General features: G+C 48.6%; 2 protein-coding genes and 1 long non-coding RNA gene across 7 annotated transcripts; 2 read left to right on the top strand and 1 right to left on the bottom strand.

Annotated features, from left to right (window-relative positions):
* Nucleotides 1–5: 5 nt before the first annotated feature.
* On the top strand, nt 6–886 carry LOC144384589 (uncharacterized). Its single transcript, XR_013451389.1, has 2 exons — nt 6–283; nt 499–886. It is a non-coding gene; the product is annotated as an uncharacterized LOC144384589 (long non-coding RNA).
* Nucleotides 887–5,863: 4,977 nt separating this feature from the next.
* Nucleotides 5,864–17,299, top strand: rcn3 (reticulocalbin 3, EF-hand calcium binding domain). 3 transcript variants are annotated; one of them, XM_078084357.1, is made up of 9 exons: nt 5,864–6,004; nt 6,838–7,078; nt 7,595–7,788; nt 8,313–8,485; nt 8,573–8,633; nt 8,711–8,802; nt 8,893–9,000; nt 11,671–11,801; nt 16,636–17,299. In XM_078084357.1, exons 2-8 carry the CDS (start codon nt 6,861–6,863, stop codon nt 11,776–11,778), a joined length of 954 nt encoding a protein of 317 aa, XP_077940483.1. In that variant the 5' UTR covers nt 5,864–6,004; nt 6,838–6,860; the 3' UTR covers nt 11,779–11,801; nt 16,636–17,299. The 3 variants fall into 3 exon arrangements, with proteins under 3 accessions (XP_077940483.1, XP_040046284.1, XP_040046283.1); XM_040190350.2 differs by lacking the exon at nt 16,636–17,299 and having other exon boundaries at nt 11,671–11,872; XM_040190349.2 differs by lacking the exons at nt 11,671–11,801; nt 16,636–17,299 and adding an exon at nt 10,332–10,949.
* On the bottom strand, nt 11,860–16,460 carry nosip (nitric oxide synthase interacting protein). 3 transcript variants are annotated; one of them, XM_040190351.2, is made up of 10 exons: nt 16,271–16,460; nt 16,080–16,165; nt 15,426–15,531; nt 15,252–15,333; nt 14,747–14,882; nt 14,253–14,428; nt 13,141–13,257; nt 12,750–12,820; nt 12,567–12,675; nt 11,860–12,430 (listed from the first exon to the last, which is right to left on the bottom strand). In XM_040190351.2, exons 2-10 carry the CDS (start codon nt 16,147–16,149, stop codon nt 12,359–12,361), a joined length of 939 nt encoding a protein of 312 aa, XP_040046285.2. In that variant the 5' UTR covers nt 16,150–16,165; nt 16,271–16,460; the 3' UTR covers nt 11,860–12,358. The 3 variants fall into 3 exon arrangements, with proteins under 3 accessions (XP_040046285.2, XP_040046286.2, XP_040046287.2); XM_040190352.2 differs by having other exon boundaries at nt 16,275–16,403; XM_040190353.2 differs by having other exon boundaries at nt 16,080–16,193; nt 16,271–16,380.
* Nucleotides 17,300–19,367: the final 2,068 nt, after the last annotated feature.

Genomic DNA, 19,367 nt, shown 5'->3' with positions numbered 1-19,367 from the left:
TTAGCAGAGGGCCTACACAGTCGATCATAACCCTGTCAAATGGTTCCCCCACCACCGGTATTGGATACAATGGAGCACGAGGAACCCCCTGATTTGGTTTTCCTGCTAGCTGACAGATCTTACAAGCATTGCAGTACCTGATCACATCCTTTTTCAGACCAGGCCAAGAGAAGTGTCTGAGGACACGGTCATAAGTCTTCCGGATGCCCAGGTGCCCTGCCACCGTGTAGTCATGAGCCAGCGACAACACCTGCTGACGAAACAGTGTGGGCAACACAACCTGGTAAACACACTCGCTGACACCCACAGAAGGTCGAGCAGTCCATTTTCTTACTAACAGACCAGTTAAGGAATCCAATGTTGCATATGGTTTAGAAAACGGTTTATCTACCGCCTCAAAACATTTTTGCAGGCTTTCGTCATTTTGCCGACACTCAATCACCTTACTCTTTGTAATGGTGTCTACCAACTCTACTAACTCTAACTCACTCCCCTCAGGTATGCGCTCGACTGAAGGTGGAGGAGACTTGTCCTTTTTGTTGGGAGGCAGTGGGTCTGGATCACACACAGCTTGATATAAGGATGACACATCATATACGTTCTTCCTTTTTCTTTCCTGCGCACGTGTCACAACACACGCAGGAAACACTGACCCGTCTGTCTCTGTTCCAGTGTAGGCGGGATCTGGGTTGTCCACAACCTCTGGGACCGGGACCACTCTGCCCTCTGCTATGTCGTTGCCCAGTAGAAACGACACCCCATCTACTGGCAACCGTGGGACCACACCCACACGGCCAGAGACGATAGACGACGACAGATAAACCCAGTCCACGGCACAGACATTGTGCCCATCTCAACTCCTGTCAATAAAACATGTGATCCATAATACGACTTCACAGACCAGGGTAGCGATGTAGATACAATGATAGACTGAGCAGCCCAATACTGAGCAGTATTGTTATTGGTTGCTGGCTCGCTTCCTCATCGCACAGAGACACCCACCCCTTAGAGAGAAAAGGGCTGTACACTACTGCGGGCTTCTTTGGGCTCACAAAGCAAACACCCTTACTCCTAGCTAGCTAGCTGTCTACCTGCCTTTCTACCTCCCTAGCTGTCTTCTTGTCTGTCTATTTCCCTAACAGCTGTCTTCTTGTCTGTCTATTTCCCTAACAGCTGTCTTCTTGTCTGTCTGACTCACTAGTTGTCTTCTTGTCTGTCTGTCTGACTCACTAGCTGTCTTCTTGTCTATCTGACTCACTAGCTGTCTTCTTGTCTATCTGACTCACTAGCTGTCTTCTTGTCTATCTGACTCACTAGCTGTCTTCTTGTCTATCTGACTCACTAGCTGTCTTCTTGTCTATCTGACTCACTAGCTGTCTTCTTGTCTATCTGTCTGACTCACTAGCTGTCTTCTTGTCTATCTGTCTGACTCACTAGCTGTCTTCTTGTCTGTCTGTCTGACTCACTAGCTGTCTTCTTGTCTGTCTGTCTGACTCACTAGCTGTCTTCTTGTCTGTCTGTCTGACTCACTAGCTGTCTTCTTGTCTGTCTGTCTGACTCACTAGCTGTCTTCTTGTCTGTCTGTCTGACTCACTAGCTGTCTTCTTGTCTGTCTGTCTGACTCACTAGCTGTCTTCTTGTCTGTCTGTCTGACTCACTAGCTGTCTTCTTGTCTGTCTGTCTGACTCACTAGCTGTCTTCTTGTCTGTCTGTCTGACTCACTAGCTGTCTTCTTGTCTGTCTGTCTGACTCACTAGCTGTCTTCTTGTCTGTCTGTCTGACTCACTAGCTGTCTTCTTGTCTGTCTGTCTGACTCACTAGCTGTCTTCTTGTCTGTCTGTCTGACTCACTAGCTGTCTTCTTGTCTGTCTGTCTGACTCACTAGCTGTCTTCTTGTCTGTCTGTCTGACTCACTAGCTGTCTTCTTGTCTGTCTACCTCCCCAGCAGCTGTCTATCTGCCTTTCCACCTCCCTAGCTGTCTTCTTGTCTGTCTGCCTACCTAGCTGTCTACCTCCCTAGCTGTCTTCTTGTCTGTCTGCCTACCTAGCTGTCTACCTCCCTAGCTGTCTTCTTGTCCGTCTGCTTCGCTAGCTGTCTACCTGCCTTTCTACCTCCCTACCTGTCTTCTCGTCTGTCTACCTCCCTAGCTGTCTTCTTGTCAGTCTGCCTCTCTAGCTGTCTACCTGCCTGTCTACCTCCCTAGCAGCTGTCTTCTTGTCTGTCTACCTCCCTAGCAGCTGTCTTCTTGTCTGTCTACCTCCCTAGCAGCTGTCTTCTTGTCTGTCTACCTCCCTAGCAGCTGTCTTCTTCTCTGTCTACCTCCATAGCTGTCTTCTTCTCTGTCTACCTCCCTAGCTGTCTACCTGCCTTTCTCCCTCCCTAGCTGTCTTCTTGTCTGTCTGCCTCCCTAGCCGTCTTTGTGTCTGTCTGCCTCCCTAGCTGTCTATCTGCCTTTCTACCTCCATTGCTGTCTTCTTGTCGGTCTACCTGCATTTCTACCTCCCTAGCTGTCTACCTCCCTAGCTGTCTACCTCCCTAGCTGTCTTCTTGTCTGTCTGCCTCCCTAGCTGTCTGCCTCCCTAGCTGTCTTCTTGTCTGTCTGCCTCCCTCGCTGTCTTCTTGTCTGTCTGCCTCCCTCGCTGTCTACCTGCCTTTGTCTCCCTAGCTGTCTACCCGCCTTCTTCTTTTTCTTGTCTGTCTACCTCCCTAGCAGCTGTCTTCTTGTCTGTCTACCTCCCTAGCAGCTGTCTTCTTGTCTGTACACCTCCCTAGCAGCTGTCTTCTTGTCTGTCTGCCTCCATAGCTGTCTTATGGTCTGTCTACCTCCCTAGCTAGCTTCTTGTATGTCTGCCTCCCTAGCTGTCTTCTTGTATGTCTGCCTCCCTAGCTGTCTTCTTGTATGTCTGCCTCCCTAGCTGTCTTCTTGTATGTCTGCCTCCCTAGCTGTCTTCTTGTATGTCTGCCTCCCTAGCTGTCTTCTTGTATGTCTGCCTCCATAGCTGTCTTCTTGTATGTCTGCCTCCATAGCTGTCTTCTTGTATGTCTGCCTCCATAGCTGTCTTCTTGTATGTCTGCCTCCCTAGCTGTCTTCTTCTCTGTCTACCTCCCTAGTAGCGGTCTTCTTCCCTGTCTACCTCCCTAGCTGTCTACCTGCCTTTCTACCTCCCTAGCTGTCTTCTTGTCTGTCTGCCTCCCTAGCTGTCTTCTTGTCTGTCTGCCTCCCTAGCTGTCTTCTTGTCTGTCTGCCTCCCTAGCTGTCTTCTTGTCTGTCTGCCTCCCTAGCTGTCTTCTTGTATGTCTGCCTCCCTGGCTGTCCACCAGCCTTTCTACCTCCCTAGCTGTCTTCTTCTCTGTCTACCTCCCTAGTAGCGGTCTTCTTCCCTGTCTACCTCCCTAGCTGTCTACCTGCCTTTCTACCTCCCTAGCTGTCTTCTTGTCTGTCTGCCTCCCTAGCTGTCTTCTTGTCTGTCTGCCTCCCTAGCTGTCTTCTTGTATGTCTGCCTCCATAGCTGTCTTCTTGTATGTCTGCCTCCCTAGCTGTCTTCTTCTCTGTCTACCTCCCTAGTAGCGGTCTTCTTCCCTGTCTACCTCCCTAGCTGTCTACCTGCCTTTCTACCTCCCTAGCTGTCTTCTTGTCTGTCTGCCTCCCTAGCTGTCTTCTTGTCTGTCTGCCTCCCTAGCTGTCTACCTGCCTTTCTACCTCCCTACCTGTCTTCTCGTCTGTCTACCTCCCTAGCTGTCTTCTTGTCAGTCTGCCTCTCTAGCTGTCTACCTGCCTGTCTACCTCCCTAGCAGCTGTCTTCTTGTCTGTCTACCTCCCTAGCAGCTGTCTTCTTGTCTGTCTACCTCCCTAGCAGCTGTCTTCTTCTCTGTCTACCTCCATAGCTGTCTTCTTCTCTGTCTACCTCCCTAGCTGTCTACCTGCCTTTCTCCCTCCCTAGCTGTCTTCTTGTCTGTCTGCCTCCCTAGCCGTCTTTGTGTCTGTCTGCCTCCCTAGCTGTCTATCTGCCTTTCTACCTCCATTGCTGTCTTCTTGTCGGTCTACCTGCATTTCTACCTCCCTAGCTGTCTACCTCCCTAGCTGTCTACCTCCCTAGCTGTCTTCTTGTCTGTCTGCCTCCCTAGCTGTCTGCCTCCCTAGCTGTCTTCTTGTCTGTCTGCCTCCCTCGCTGTCTTCTTGTCTGTCTGCCTCCCTCGCTGTCTACCTGCCTTTGTCTCCCTAGCTGTCTACCCGCCTTCTTCTTTTTCTTGTCTGTCTACCTCCCTAGCAGCTGTCTTCTTGTCTGTCTACCTCCCTAGCAGCTGTCTTCTTGTCTGTACACCTCCCTAGCAGCTGTCTTCTTGTCTGTCTGCCTCCATAGCTGTCTTATGGTCTGTCTACCTCCCTAGCTGTCTTATGGTCTGTCTACCTCCCTAGCTAGCTTCTTGTATGTCTGCCTCCCTAGCTGTCTTCTTGTATGTCTGCCTCCCTAGCTGTCTTCTTGTATGTCTGCCTCCCTAGCTGTCTTCTTGTATGTCTGCCTCCATAGCTGTCTTCTTGTATGTCTGCCTCCATAGCTGTCTTCTTGTATGTCTGCCTCCCTAGCTGTCTTCTTCTCTGTCTACCTCCCTAGTAGCGGTCTTCTTCCCTGTCTACCTCCCTAGCTGTCTACCTGCCTTTCTACCTCCCTAGCTGTCTTCTTGTCTGTCTGCCTCCCTAGCTGTCTTCTTGTCTGTCTGCCTCCCTAGCTGTCTTCTTGTCTGTCTGCCTCCCTAGCTGTCTTCTTGTCTGTCTGCCTCCCTAGCTGTCTTCTTGTATGTCTGCCTCCCTGGCTGTCCACCAGCCTTTCTACCTCCCTAGCTGTCTTCTTCTCTGTCTACCTCCCTAGTAGCTGTCTTCTTGTCTGTCTGCCTCCCTAGCTGTCTTCTTGTCTGTCTGCCTCCCTAGCTGTCTTCTTGTATGTCTGCCTCCATAGCTGTCTTCTTGTATGTCTGCCTCCCTAGCTGTCTTCTTCTCTGTCTACCTCCCTAGTAGCGGTCTTCTTCCCTGTCTACCTCCCTAGCTGTCTACCTGCCTTTCTACCTCCCTAGCTGTCTTCTTGTCTGTCTGCCTCCCTAGCTGTCTTCTTGTCTGTCTGCCTCCCTAGCTGTCTTCTTGTATGTCTGCCTCCCTGGCTGTCCACCAGCCTTTCTACCTCCCTAGCTGTCTTCTTCTCTGTCTACCTCCCTAGTAGCGGTCTTCTTCCCTGTCTACCTCCCTAGCTGTCTACCTGCCTTTCTACCTCCCTAGCTGTCTTCTTGTCTGTCTGCCTCCCTAGCTGTCTTCTTGTCTGTCTGCCTCCCTAGCTGTCTTCTTGTCTGTCTGCCTCCCTAGCTGTCTTCTTGTATGTCTGCCTCCCTGGCTGTCCACCAGCCTTTCTACCTCCCTAGCTGTCTTCTTGTATGTCTACCTCCCTAGCAGCTGTCTTCTTCTCTATCTACCTCCCTAGTAGCGGTCTTCTTCTCTGTCTGCCTCCCTAGCAGCTGTCTTCTTCTCTGTCTACCTCCCTAGCAGCTGTCTTCTTCTCTATCTACCTCCCTAGTAGCGGTCTTCTTCTCTGTCTGCCTCCCTAGCTGTCGTCTTGTCTGTCTGCCTCCCTAGCTGTCTTCTTGTCTGTCTGCTTCGCTAGCTGTCTACCTGCCTTTCTACCTCCCTAGCTGTCTGGCTCTCCATGTCAGGTAAAGTGCTAAGAATGAAGACGTGTGTGTGCGGGTCCCTGTCAGACCTCCTCGGCGGGACTCGGGCTCCCCTCGTTTGCTTTCGCGTTGAGCAGCGGTCCGTCTGGCGTGACAACGTGGCACTTCACAGCCAATAAGAGTTCACCAAAATGCCTTCCGCTAAGGCTACTTCTCATTGGTGGGAGGCCCGTTGACGGCGTTTTTCATTGGGTAGCTGAAGAACAAGGCCCGCCTCCTGACGCTGTTATTTAAAGGTACAGAGTGCCAACGCCGACCAGACTGTCGCGAGAAGCTGCCGAGAAACTGGTGAGTTATTTTTATCTTGGCTGTAAACCGTTATATTAGAAGAAAAGTGTCGAGCGGTGTAATTTGTGCTTTTGTAGCTCCGCTGCCATTTAGAGTTTGCAGCTCAGATGAGGAAATATGAAGGAAAACGTGTGAATGAGCATCTCAGTTCCACACACATTCTCATCAATGCTGTACTATTTACCCAACATCTCTCAATGAAGTGATTGAAAATGACATTGTTGCTGAGAGAGAATGTTTATGATGTAATCCTCATCCTGGACGAATAGTGACCTGTCAGAATGATCCACGTGTCCATGTTCCTGTACAAGCTCATTCAATGATGGATGTCGTGGCCGATGAGGTCGTCGTACTCGGCCTTTTAGCACAAACTGCAAATATGGACTGAGGAAAGTACTGCTTCTGGCAGCTGGTCTTTCACTGCAGCTGTAGAGAGTCTCGTTGTGACCGACAGTGAAAAGTCTCATGTTTGATAAAGAGCTGCTGGCAGAAGTTCCCTCAGCAGCTCCGGAGGGACTCGGCCAGTCTGCAGATCAAGTCCACCAGCCTCTCCTATTGGGTCAGCAGAAGAATGGGGGAACCCAGGTGGATTCTGGGTGAACTGTGTACGGTCAGAAGACACCGCTGAGCCTCGCGTCCCTCAGTAGAGGCTCTGACCTGAAGGAGGCGCTGTACACTGTGGACCTTTACTCCAAGCATCTCAACCGGGACTATGTTTTCTCTAGTTTTATGCTGACTGTACTGTGTTTTAAACGTAGTTTCCTGTTTTCGGTTGTTGTATGATCTCAGGCCAATAATGTTTTCCTTTTTCCTTAATTTCTGCCGTCCCGCAGCGTCGCCCCTCCACCAGTCAACGATGATGCTGTTGAGGACACTGGCCTCCCTGTGCGTCCTGGCCGCCGCTGCCTTTGCCGTCCCTGCTCAGGAGAAGCGCATCCATCACCAGGCCGATCTGAGTGACCACGCCCACGACGATTCCGACGGCTTCCAGTACGACCATGAAGCCTTCCTGGGCAAAGAGGAGGCCAAGACCTTCGATCAGCTGACGCCCGAGGAGAGCAAAGACAAATTAGCGTAGGTTTCACTAACCTTCACCATGCTGCTTCTAAACTGTCCACGGCAGCAGCACTCCCAAGTTCATTTATTGTCATTGTACAGCGCAGTGATGATCAATGAAATACTGCATACCATGTGATCAAATATTCTCAAATCCATGTACACTAAAAGTGTCTCACAGGACTGAACCATGTCTAGTTATCCCAAATACAAGGGCCCATTGCTCCAGCACTCACGGCCCAGTAAACAGAAGCACATTGTTATATCATCATTATATACAATGGCGTTGCACTGGAGATATTTTGTTTGTGTGAGATGAAAACAAAAGCAGCAGAGCATTTGATTAGCTTTTGTACATTTGCATGAGCAATGCAACTTTGTGCTTATAACACAGCTTCAACTTGTGTATTTGTACAAATCCACCAGCTTTGGTACTGCAGACATAATTGCTTTCTGGATTGTGTGTCGATCTCAATTTGGGGTTTGATGTCTAATGCAGATCATTTCAGTCCCAATTATTCTTAACCCGTACAGGAAGATAGTGGAGCGCATTGACATGGACAAGGATGGCTACATCAGCCACGCAGAGCTGCACTATTGGATCAAACACCGGCAGAGGAGGTACATCGAGGAGAACGTGAACAAGCACTGGAAGGACTACGACAAGAACCAAGACGGAAAGATCGGCTGGGAGGAGTACAAAAACACCACCTATGGCTACTACCTGGGTAATGCTGCGTCCTTTACTTTCACTTCTCTCTCTACCTCCCTCTTTGCGATTTAAAAACTGATCTCAGTGTCCGCTGACAAAACAAATGAAGCCACTTGAAAGGAGTCCGTGCTCATCGAACCGACCACATCAACCAGCGCCACTCACTTAGCCATAGCTCACACAAACCCCGCTTTCTCCCAGCTGTCCCAGTGAGCCCGCGGCCCTCTTCTGTAAACCACCAGTCCCAGCAGGCTGCCTGGAGCCAGTCCCGGCACACACTGGGTCTGCACGCTAGGCTAATAAATCCACGCCGACGTTCTAAAACGATCTTGACTCAAAGGTCCACTTACTTTCTGCGTCTCTCAACCGTCGTCTCTACCTCGGCTCACATGCTTTCCCCACAGGGAGGAATTGGCCTCTGAGGCTCGGCTCCGCCAGCGCCGACACCTCCAGCTCCAGTTGGTAGCTGTTCTGGAGCTTTGCCTCATGTGGCTCGGTCTGTTTTGCCCGTCTGGCTGAACTACAAATGATTCTTTTCAGACGAGGAGTTTGATGACCTGGATAACAAGGCCACCTATAAATCCATGCTCACCCGGGACGAGAGGCGCTTCAAGAGGGCCGACCGGGACGCTGACGGTATCGCCACGCGGGAAGAGTTCACCGCCTTCCTCCACCCGGAGGAGTACGACCACATGAAAGACGTGGTGGTGCAGGTAGATCCATGGGGGCCACAAGGTTAAAGCAAAGTACAAAGTATGACTTGTTCACTGCATTAACTATAACGTACCTTTCTCCTGTAGGAAACGGTGGAGGACATCGATAAGAACGGCGATGGCAAGATCGACTTGGCGGAGTACATCGGTGGGTGTTCTCTACGACCACGGCTCTCCTAAAGCTGGAGGACATCTGTCCTAAATGTGTGTGTGCTGTCCCCACAGGAGACATGTACACATCAGAGGACGCTGGCGGAGAGCCCGACTGGGTCCAGACCGAGAAGAAACATTTCTCTGAGTTCAGAGATGCCAACAAGGTAAAAGCTGCTGTGTCATTTGGGTCTGAGGCGTCGGTGCCGTGCCCCCACCCGGTCCTCCGTTAAGCAGCTGTGCTGCATGTTCTACAGGACGGCCACCTGGATGCTGACGAGGTGGCCCACTGGATTCTGCCTGGAGAGGTTGACCATACTGACAATGAAGCCAAACACCTGATCTATGAGACGGACACCGACAAGGTAGACCCGCCCCACCTAGAACCCTGTGCCAGTACGGTCCACGTGGCCCCCACACAGCGTAGACCCCGAAGCACCATTGACCTCAATGCCACAATGTTCACAATGTTGGAGAACATACAACATGTGTGGGCTTTGTCCATTTAAAGACACGGAAAACACCACATTCCACATTTAACGGTTAGAGCTGAGAGGCCGTAGATGTTCTCCACTCTGGTGTACAGCACCTTTAATGCACCAAGGGGCTTTTCGACACAGACGCCCCGTGCAGCTAGTTGACACTGACGAAGGTCGGTGGTCCGCTGTGTCTGCATGGTGATGAAAGAAGTACGGTAGTGACTATGATGAATAACAACCAGCAGTTAACTATAGCCAGGAACAAACTGGTCCCTCTAGTTCTAATGAGTGGACCACACGCTGTGCATATCACAGTATTACGTATACTACACGCTGTGCATATCACAGTATTACGTATACTACACGCTGTACATATCACAGTATTACGTATACCACACGCTGTACATATCACAGTATTACGTATACCACACGCTGTACATATCACAGTATTACGTATACTACACGCTGTACATATCACAGTATTACGTATACCACACGCTGTACATATCACAGTATTACGTATACCACACGCTGTACATATCACAGTATTACGTATACCACACACTGTACATATCACAGTATTACGTATACCACACGCTGTACATATCACAGTATTACGTATACCACACGCTGTACATATCACAGTATTACGTATACCACACGCTGTACGTATCACAGTATTACGTATACCACACGCTGTACGTATCACAGTATTACGTATACCACACGCTGTACGTATCACAGTATTACGTATACCACACGCTGTACATATCACAGTATTACGTATACTACACGCTGTACATATCACAGTATTACGTATACCACACGCTGTACATATCACAGTATTACGTATACCACACGCTGTACATATCACAGTGTTACGTATACCACACGCTGTACATATCACAGTATTACTTATACCACACGCTGTACATATCACAGTATTACGTATACTACACGCTGTACATATCACAGTGTTACGTATACCACACGCTGTACATATCACAGTATTACGTATACTACACGCTGTACATATCACAGTATTACGTATACTACACGGGGAGCTATGCTGCATCTAATTGGGGATTGTGGGTTAATTATTAACCGGCTTCTGTCTGTCTCTTGCTTCCTTTTACTCCTGCTTGTTTTCACCTCTCCTCTTTCTGTCAATCATGAACCAATGAACCACTGCTGGACGGAATCTGCTGATCCAACAGGACCAGAAAATAACCAAGGAGGAGATTCTGGCCAACTGGAACATGTTTGTTGGCAGCCAGGCCACCAATTACGGGGAGGACTTAACAAAGAGACACGATGAGCTTTGAGCTGTCAGAAGCTCATTGGGAGAACGCGGTTACCGTGGTTACCGTGGTTACTCTGAGAGAAAGGTTGTAATGATGTACCTTTGGTCACACATGTGCATACAGACACACACATCCACTCAGCATTCACTCACATACTGTGTATGTGAATACAGACCGTTCCATATCAGTGACACTGAACTCCTGCTGATAATTCAGTGGCATCCATCCAACACACGGGTAAACATGCAGACATGGCATCAGAGACTGTTACATTAAACCACAAGGTGTATGGAATGTTGTGATCTCGGGAGTTCGCTTATTAAAGTCTTGTTTTGTTTTGTTTTTCTACGAATTGCCGTTTCTTTGTTTTTACATTAACCAATCTTGTTACATTTGTGTATCATGTTGTGATAATGAGAACAGTGTAGCTCTCTACATGTTTTTCTGTCTATTACAATATGACATTTAGTTTGGAGTGTTTGTGTTGAACTTGATAAAAGAGAAAGGTGCTCAGCACTGTTGGATTCTTAACGCGGCATTCTGTCCATCTCATTATTCTCATTACTGTGTTCAATTCAGCAGGAAGAGCCGTCCTAAAGTTTACTGCCCAGGGCAGGTCCAGCTCCAGTAATGGGACTGGATGGCGTCACACCTCCAGATACCAATGCAGACTTCTTGTTAGATACGTGATCACTTTGTAATGCAGCTCAGGGCCTTGTTTGGATATGAATGCTCAGATTGTAGAGCATTAATGTGGAGATTCAGCCTCCATGTGAATCATGTGCTGTCAGTAAGCAGCACAGACCCGGTTTGGTGTCAAGCCTTGAATTCAAAGTGCTGTGCTTCCTATCAATCAACCTCATGAAAGAGCTCTTTCTTTGGAGAGGGGCCACAATGAGAATTGGGTTATCAAGGCAGATAAATGAAGAGGTTCTGTGATCGATGGACTTCATCAGACTGGTGAGAAGTATTTTCAGATTAAAAGTTAGTGCAGCTCTGTTTTATTTCATTTCCTCGGTTTACTGTAAGACATCTCCACTATCTAGATGTACTATGAATATGAGAGACCGTCTGAGTGTTTGGTTTGTCCATTCTAGACTCCTGTAGTAATGATGACCACTTCACTCTAAGCTAACATTATAGTCCTGTTGGAAGGGGCCGGATTGGCTCGTCCAGTATTTCTAGAGCTACATGCATTTCCAGAATAAACGCCATATGTATTCATTTCCACATCTCTATTCATGCTCGTCAGGACGGCCTCTTGACTCTTTCTGAACTGCTCGACAAGATGGACTACGTCATGACCAGCACCATCACCGACTACGGAGGCATGAGGGTGGAGGAACACGACGAGCTGTGACAGAGGGACCACAGAGCTGCATGGTGCGTCATTACAGAGACCTCTTTCCCGCTCAAACGACACAATAAAAGCAGCCAGGCGGTGGTTTCCATAAGTTTGTGGTTTAATGAAAACAACTTTAAATGATCCTGAACCACTAACATCACTTGTACTAACCTTTGTCTAAATAATGGTCAAATACATCAAAAAAAGAGATGCTGACAAAACTTCTGCAGTTTGATGCCTAAAACAGGAAGTAAGTGGTGAGACCGCTCTGGCCCGACCATCCAGACATCAGTTAGAAAGGATGGAGGATCGGGTGAAGCAGACCCCGTGAGATCCATCCTTTGACTGCACTCGGATCACATGAAGCAATGAGCGATCCTTCTATTGGATCGTACTCTTACGTAGAGCGCTGGGATATGTTGGTGTTTCTATAAAAACGGGGACAGGGTGAGTTGTGGAGGAAAGTCTCGTGCTCTATGAATGTAGTTCAGGAGGAAAGCGACTTTACAGCGAGAAGCCAGAAGGCAACAGAAACAATACAACAAAGGGCAGCGAGGAGCAGGGCGGGGGAGGTGGGCGAACGCCGTCCTCCGTCTCACACTTGCATCACTGGACGCGCTTCTTTGGCGCGGAGGTCGACTCCAGACGCAGAAAAGCCGGTTCCGCCCTGTTAGAACAAACGGGGGGACACCAGGAGACATCAGTAACTCGTGCTGGAGGAGGAGACCTGCTACTGTAAACAGGCTGTCTGAGGCAGAGTACAGTACGGAGCACCTCCAGTGCCCCCCACCTCCTCTACGTACCCTCTGCATTGGAATGATGTCCCTGTCGGACAGTTTGTCTCCGGACACGGGGTCCATCATGTCCTTCTTGATCAGCTTCTCCACACACTCCAGAGTGACGACGGTCCCCCTGCACAGGGCAGAGAGGCAGTTAGCCAGAGAACACGTGGACGGGAGGGTGGTGGAAGACATTTGGAAACTTACGAGGGCCGCAGGACGGCACAGGGGACACTGTTGCCCAGGATGTCTCTGGTCACTGCGCACACATACCTGTCCTAGAGAGACAAGACAGGAGGACAGGACAGTGATGTCACTGCATGTTTCCATCACGTCTACAAACACTGGTTTTATCGGATTATCGTTTAATGATCGCAGGTAGAAATCCTACGCAGCCCAAACCCAGTAGTGTTCCTACTACGGTGCTTTCATACAACTCGTTGACTATGAGCAATGTGTGTGTGTGTGTGTGTGTGTGTGTGTGTGTGAGCACACCACCGGGTCAGACGGGGAAGGCCACTTTGTTCCTCTGCTTCACACTTCCAGGGTTAATCACTTGAATGGATCACAAGTCCCCGAGCTCGTGAAAGTAACCGACCTGTCGGGTGAGCAGGGCCACTCGATCCAGGCCGGGGTCCAGGGGGGTGAAGCGCACTGGGATGAGCTCATTCATCTTGATGGGTCTTCCTGACATGGGACACAACACGGTCTTACTCTGAGGGAAGGAGAGAGCACAGGGAAGCCATCAGGGCCTCCTGCCGGTGGAGTCAACATCACACAGAGGACATCGTGACATTTGACCTCATGAGACACAGCAGGCGCTTCTGGACACTGAGGTGCACGTTTGGGTCGATCCCGCTCAATCCACACGTTTATCTGTGTGGAGTCCTGATTTTGCTTGAAGAGGACAACTGGACCTTGAAGAGGACGTCTCATGAGGGGGCGTCTGGACAACTTCAAAATACCAGCTCTCACAAAAGAGCTTGATATTTAAAATCTTTGTCATGTTATATTGAAATCTAAGGAGCTTTTCAGAGTTTAGTAAATGAGTCGTGTAAATAAACTAAGTACACGTCAGGACTTTGTACTGCAGTATTTGTGGGGGGGGGTGCTGCTATCAGCCATTGAATGTAGAGAGTTAATGAGTTCTAGGTTGGCACATGGACTTCTTTTCTATAAAAGGATGGTGAAATATGTTCAAACATTTGAGATCCTGCTGACAAACTACAGAACAATAAGATTTCAGAATTGTGATGTTTTGATCTTTTGGATTTTTTTTAAAGAAAATCTTATAAATGTGATTCTTACTAAACACTTGGGTGACAGTTGTTAAACTTGCTCCCGCCCATTGTTTGCATTCGAACCCGCCAACCTGTTGATTAAAAGGCGCTTCGTGCATCTACAGGGAGCGGCAGCGCGCTGATCAGTAGATGGAATACGAGCACGCCGCTCTGTGGGCTGCAGTGCGACGTCGTGTTAAAGCTCGTACACACCGTCTCAGGTTCAGCCTCGAAGGATTACCGCCGTGACTTTAACGTAAAAGCGACCCGTCGTGCATGAGACCGATGTGTTTAAATCTGAACAACATACAAGTGGAACTTCTTCCTGCTCAGGAGACGAAGTACCCCCGAGATACAGACTGGTCTACTGTTCCTTCTCAGCGCCCAGCCGGGGGGGAACTGGCCCCACACAGGAGATGGGGACACTCACTGGTTTCTTGAGCAGGGTGGGCTTGGACTGTGGGGTCAGAGAGGGGATCCAGAAGCTGGGCAGGCTCTGGCTGGATGAGGCCACGGAAGCAGCAGAGGAGGAGGAGGAAGAGGAGGAGGAGGAGGACTGTGCCGAGCTGCTGTCTGTCCGGCCCGTCTCTCCTCCCTGGTTTAGTCCTGAAGGGAACAGGTCACATGTTCTATTCTTTGGCGCGTTTAAGTGAGACATGAACAACTACACCTCATCTTACAATCCCGTAATGACGACTCCTTGAAGATGAAGACGCGACACCACGGGTCACATTGCAGCATAAGCTTAACACCCTCCACGTGTCAAGCTTTCATAACCGCAACCTTTTGTGTGTATGGTAATAATAATAATAAGATGGTATTGGCAGTCACTTCTATTTGGTGTGAAAGGATTGGAGGGAAATGAAGACGCTGTAGAGATCTTAACGCTGATTGGCCGAGGCATCATGTTGAGTGAGCGCGTACCGGATGTGAATGGGTTGATGGGTTTGGACACAATGCTGTTCTCCCGCGTCTTAAACCTCTCCACTTTCTCTCTTTCTTCTGACTTGGACTCCAGTCGGCTGCTGCTCTTCTGCGCCTGCTTCTGCTTCTCATAAGCCTGAAGAATTAGAGGAGGAAAAACACGGAATGGAATTAGAAAAGGGGAACATGTTTTAAGAGTTCTGTCAAAACACAAATACAGTAGAGGTGATGAACAACACGAGATAGGGTTACCCAAGATCCATACATGGAACCGGGGCTGACAAATAGCAGTTTGACCCACGGAGGCCTCCAACCTCTCACACCGTCTAAGCTTCCACGTTACAGGGGCATCGGATCCTTGAGATTAGCCCACAGCTGTATTTGTGTCCAATTCATCGGATAAAAGCTTAAAGTAAGACGGGGGCATAGTTTGGCTGGAAAGAGGACAAGAAGACAACATTCTATAGACAAATCAAGACATTAGACAGCGTAGTACGCGGCTTACCTTCAGTTTCTTGGCAGTTTCGGTTTTCTGGTGCAAAATGTATTCAAGAATGGCCTGTTTTTCATACAGGAATCCGTCGGGACTGAGAAGAAGACAACGTTTACGTATTCATGGTCACGTGGTGGTCACACAGCATGTGTGTGTGTGTGTGTGTGTGTGTGTGTGTTAACGTACGTCATCACAGGATCCTGACAGGTCTGCAGGGACAGACAGCAGCAGTCAAAGTCTTTGATGGCGTCTTTGCCCAGCCGAATGCTCTGAGTCCCGTAACCAGACGCCGCTGGGCAGGAGACAGGGACACATGGTGTGCTTACATGGTGAAGATCCCACCGCCTCCAATTAAACCTACTTATCCTTGTTTAAAGTACGACTGTACACCATTAATCATTTTCTGTTCAGAAACTAAATGCAGGATATAAGTCCTTCAAAACCAAGACTTCACATTAAGTGTGTGTTCTGCTATCTGAGACGACAATTCATACCTGAATGGACAGTACATCTGTTTTCTAGTCAAACCTCTCACACACACACACACACACACACACACACACACACACACACACACACACACACTGTAGGAACAAGCTAGGAGTCAGGGGTTAAGGAGCTAGCCAAAGGACACATCGACATAGAGCAGCTGGGGATCGAACCCCTGATTGGAGAACGACTCTGTTTAATCACGGAGCCACGCAGCAAAGATATTACACGCGCGCACGCACGAGCTGCTTCGAGAAGGCAGCCGGGTCTCACAGCGACTAAAGGCCGGGGACAAGTCTCACGACGTGTCCGGCAGCTTAGCGGGGACCGCGGAGTGAGCGCGCGCCTCACCGGTATCCTTCCTCTTCTCGTGGTACGTGTACACCGCTCCGGCCGTGCAGTTCTTTCCGTGGCGAGTCATCGCGCTCTGCGGGAGTCTGAAAGAGGTCACGTTAATGTTCCGCGCTGTTATTTTAGGGTTAGCATCGATACTCATACAAAACAAATGCGTCACATTAGAACAATAACAGCTTTCAACGTACGTACGAGTGGTGCTGTGAGGTTTGCGAAGCTAACAACAAAACATCGACACGGCTTCTTTTTCTTCTTCGTTGCTTCAACTGCTTCCGTCACTCCGCTTCCGCTTATTCTTTTTCGTTTGACGGCGCCTGGAATATTTCATGTCGCTCTACTGCCACCTTCTGGTCACTACACACATAACAGACGCGATTAAGATTGTAAAATACTGTCACGAATGAGGTAAGAGATACCGATGAGCTACAATAAGACAAGACAAATCTGGCTGAATGAATGTTTACAAGTGGAAACGTTTTCACTCCTGATTAAAAGAACTAAGGGTTCCAGATACTTGATGCATAAAAAGGCACTGGCGTTTCTCCTCCTTCAGGTGGGTCTCTGGGGACGTCAGACCCGTCCCAGACGACTGGAGGGGCCTGGACAGCACAGCAGCAGAGGCAACAGCAGGAAGCCACTACAAAGATCTGAAAACTGGACAGATATCAATCCAAAACCGTTGTAACTCAAAGGGTTTGGCGGGTTCTGCGCGGCCATCGTGCTGAACTGAATGCACTTGTAAATGTTATCACACTTTACGGTCAGATTGTGTAAAACACCATGGCATCAAAATGTACCATTTAATATATGAGCTAACTACAACATTGAAAACGTTTCCTAAATCTGTGAGCAGAAAACCTTTCTCTGAAGGATTTTAGTTTCTATAAACACAAACTGGACAATGAACCATTCCTTCACAGAGACCACCAAACTGTCTTCAATTTGTATCATTTCACTTTGTGTTTAGGTTTAACCACTATCAATTCCCACTGTGTGACCTGGAAAGTGAAAGTGAAAATATTCAACCCTCAAAGTCTTGCTCCTCCACCTAAAAATCCTTAAATGAAATACAAATATTCAAGCTGCCTTGTGCCGTTTGAAAACTGTTTCTAAAAGTCGAGCAGGACATTTATGATTCGAGACGTTCTGGAAATTGAATTAAGCTTTGGCTCCACAAAGCGCTTATTGTTCTGGGATAAAGGATGTCGTATGTTTGATCGGGGTCCGTCTTTTGTGCATGTGCATCAGATCAACTCTCTGGAGGAAAAAACCCTGAAGCAGCAGTGCTGCTAGAAGAACCTGTAACAACTGTTTATTTCTGTGTGAACGCAGCATTTCCTGCCTATGTGACTGTGGATTTCCTGTTCGTAGACCCTTACACCCACTGCACGTACAGATGCACAGAACGAAGGGCTGCTGGCCTGGCCGTGCATGTGTGCTGTCTTCAGTAGAAAGGAACCAAAAACACATCATTCTATTCCACAAGCGTGATGTGTCTAGTTTTAACCAGGGCAGAGCCCCATGTTCCTGCACACATAAACAGAGCATATCAAGTCCCTGTTGAGTCTGCAGTCATCACAGCAGCAGTTCCAGTACGGACCATATAAGGTCACATTCAGGTTGTCGGGTTGCTGTGCTGGCACAGTTCATAAAGTCCGGAGGTAACGATGTGGGGAGGGTGGTGAAGTATACTACAGCAGATAATAAGTGGGACTAGACCTCCTCCATAAACAACTATTCCCCATAGAGAGCCCGCCCAGCAGCTATCAGGAGCAGTCCTCCTTATCTGCACTCTTTGAACATGAGCCCGCGTCTATCACTCCATCTGCACCCTGCCCACCCGCTGCGATCACCTCCCATCATCAACACTAATCAGCTGGACTTCAGCTCCAACTAATCAAGAAGAGATCACACGTACACATTCACACGACTTTTTCAGAAAATCTGTAAGAAATGTGTCATCACATGTCATCATCATATTGAGATGACGTGATGGAAAGAGTACCAGTCAAACAAAATCTAGACAACCCGGTATAATTATGTCATTTTTCTTGTATCGATTTGGTTATTTGACTATTAAGGGCAAGAATACATAAACCTACACATACCTACACATGTGCTGTTTGAGTGTTCCAGAGTTGGCCCGCAGTCCGTATTTGTGACACCAGCGTGGTCTGTGTACCTTTAATACTTGCTTTATTGGACAGAATCCAAAGAGGAAGAACGCAGAAAGGGACTTGTATTTTGGTAGAAGACTTGGCCCGGAGCAGCTCAGGTGGACCTTCCCAGTGGGCGCTTTATATGAGAGTCGAAGGACCAATCCTGGTCGAAGAGAACTCCCAGATCCCTGACGGTGCTGCTGGGTACCAGAGCTATTCCATTCCATCCATAAAAAGTGTATCGCGTGACCGCTGGCTTCAAAGGCGCTCTGGGCCTATCAGGATAACTTTTTTTTCTGAGTTTAGCATCAGGAAGTTGCAGGTCATCCACGTTTTGATGTCTTCAAGACATTCTTAAAGTCTAACAAGCTGGCCCGTCTCTGTCTTGAGCAACAGATACAGTTAAATGGTAAATGGTAAATGGACTGTACTTGTATAGCGCTTTTCTAGTCTTCCAACCACTCAAAGCGCTTTAACACTACATGACATCATTCACCCATTCACACCCATTCATACACTGATGACAGGAGAACCACATACAGTGACACCTGCCATCAGTAACTACCATTCATACACTGTAGTTGCAGCTACAGGAGCAATGTTGGGTTAAGTGTCTTGCCCAAGGACACAACGGCATGCAGGTTAGCCGAGCCTGGGATCAAACCCACAACCCTCTGATTGGAGGACGACCTGCTCCCCACTCACCCACAGTCGCTATACAGTTGAGACCCGGAAACCTGGAGTAGTTTTTATTTTTCTCTATTAATGATGAGTAATAAGATGCTCTTGCGTTACGGAGAGCCTTCTTATGTTTTAAGGCTGTCTTGCCAAACTAGCCTAGATCCTTCTGATTTGGTGGAACGCCATAAGAATTGCAGTTTAAGTTTAAGCTGAGTTTGAAGTCGGTTTCAAGTTGCAGGTTTGAGGGTTTACCAAGGAGCAAACCTCCTTCTTGTTGCCATTCTTCTTTCCAGAGGAGCAATAGCGTCCAGCGCCACTCTCACAGAGCCTGTAGCAGCATCGACAAGATGAGCGATCTGGGACGGACCGAGGTAGTACATCTGAGGAGGCATTTGCATTTCCTGACTCTTTATTCCATGTGCACTTTACATTGTTTGCCAGGACT

Source organism: Gasterosteus aculeatus, chromosome 11, assembly GCF_964276395.1.
Source record: "Gasterosteus aculeatus chromosome 11, fGasAcu3.hap1.1, whole genome shotgun sequence".
Taxonomy (NCBI): Eukaryota; Metazoa; Chordata; class Actinopteri; order Perciformes; family Gasterosteidae; genus Gasterosteus; species Gasterosteus aculeatus.
This window is presented reverse-complemented; position numbering and strand designations above follow the sequence as displayed.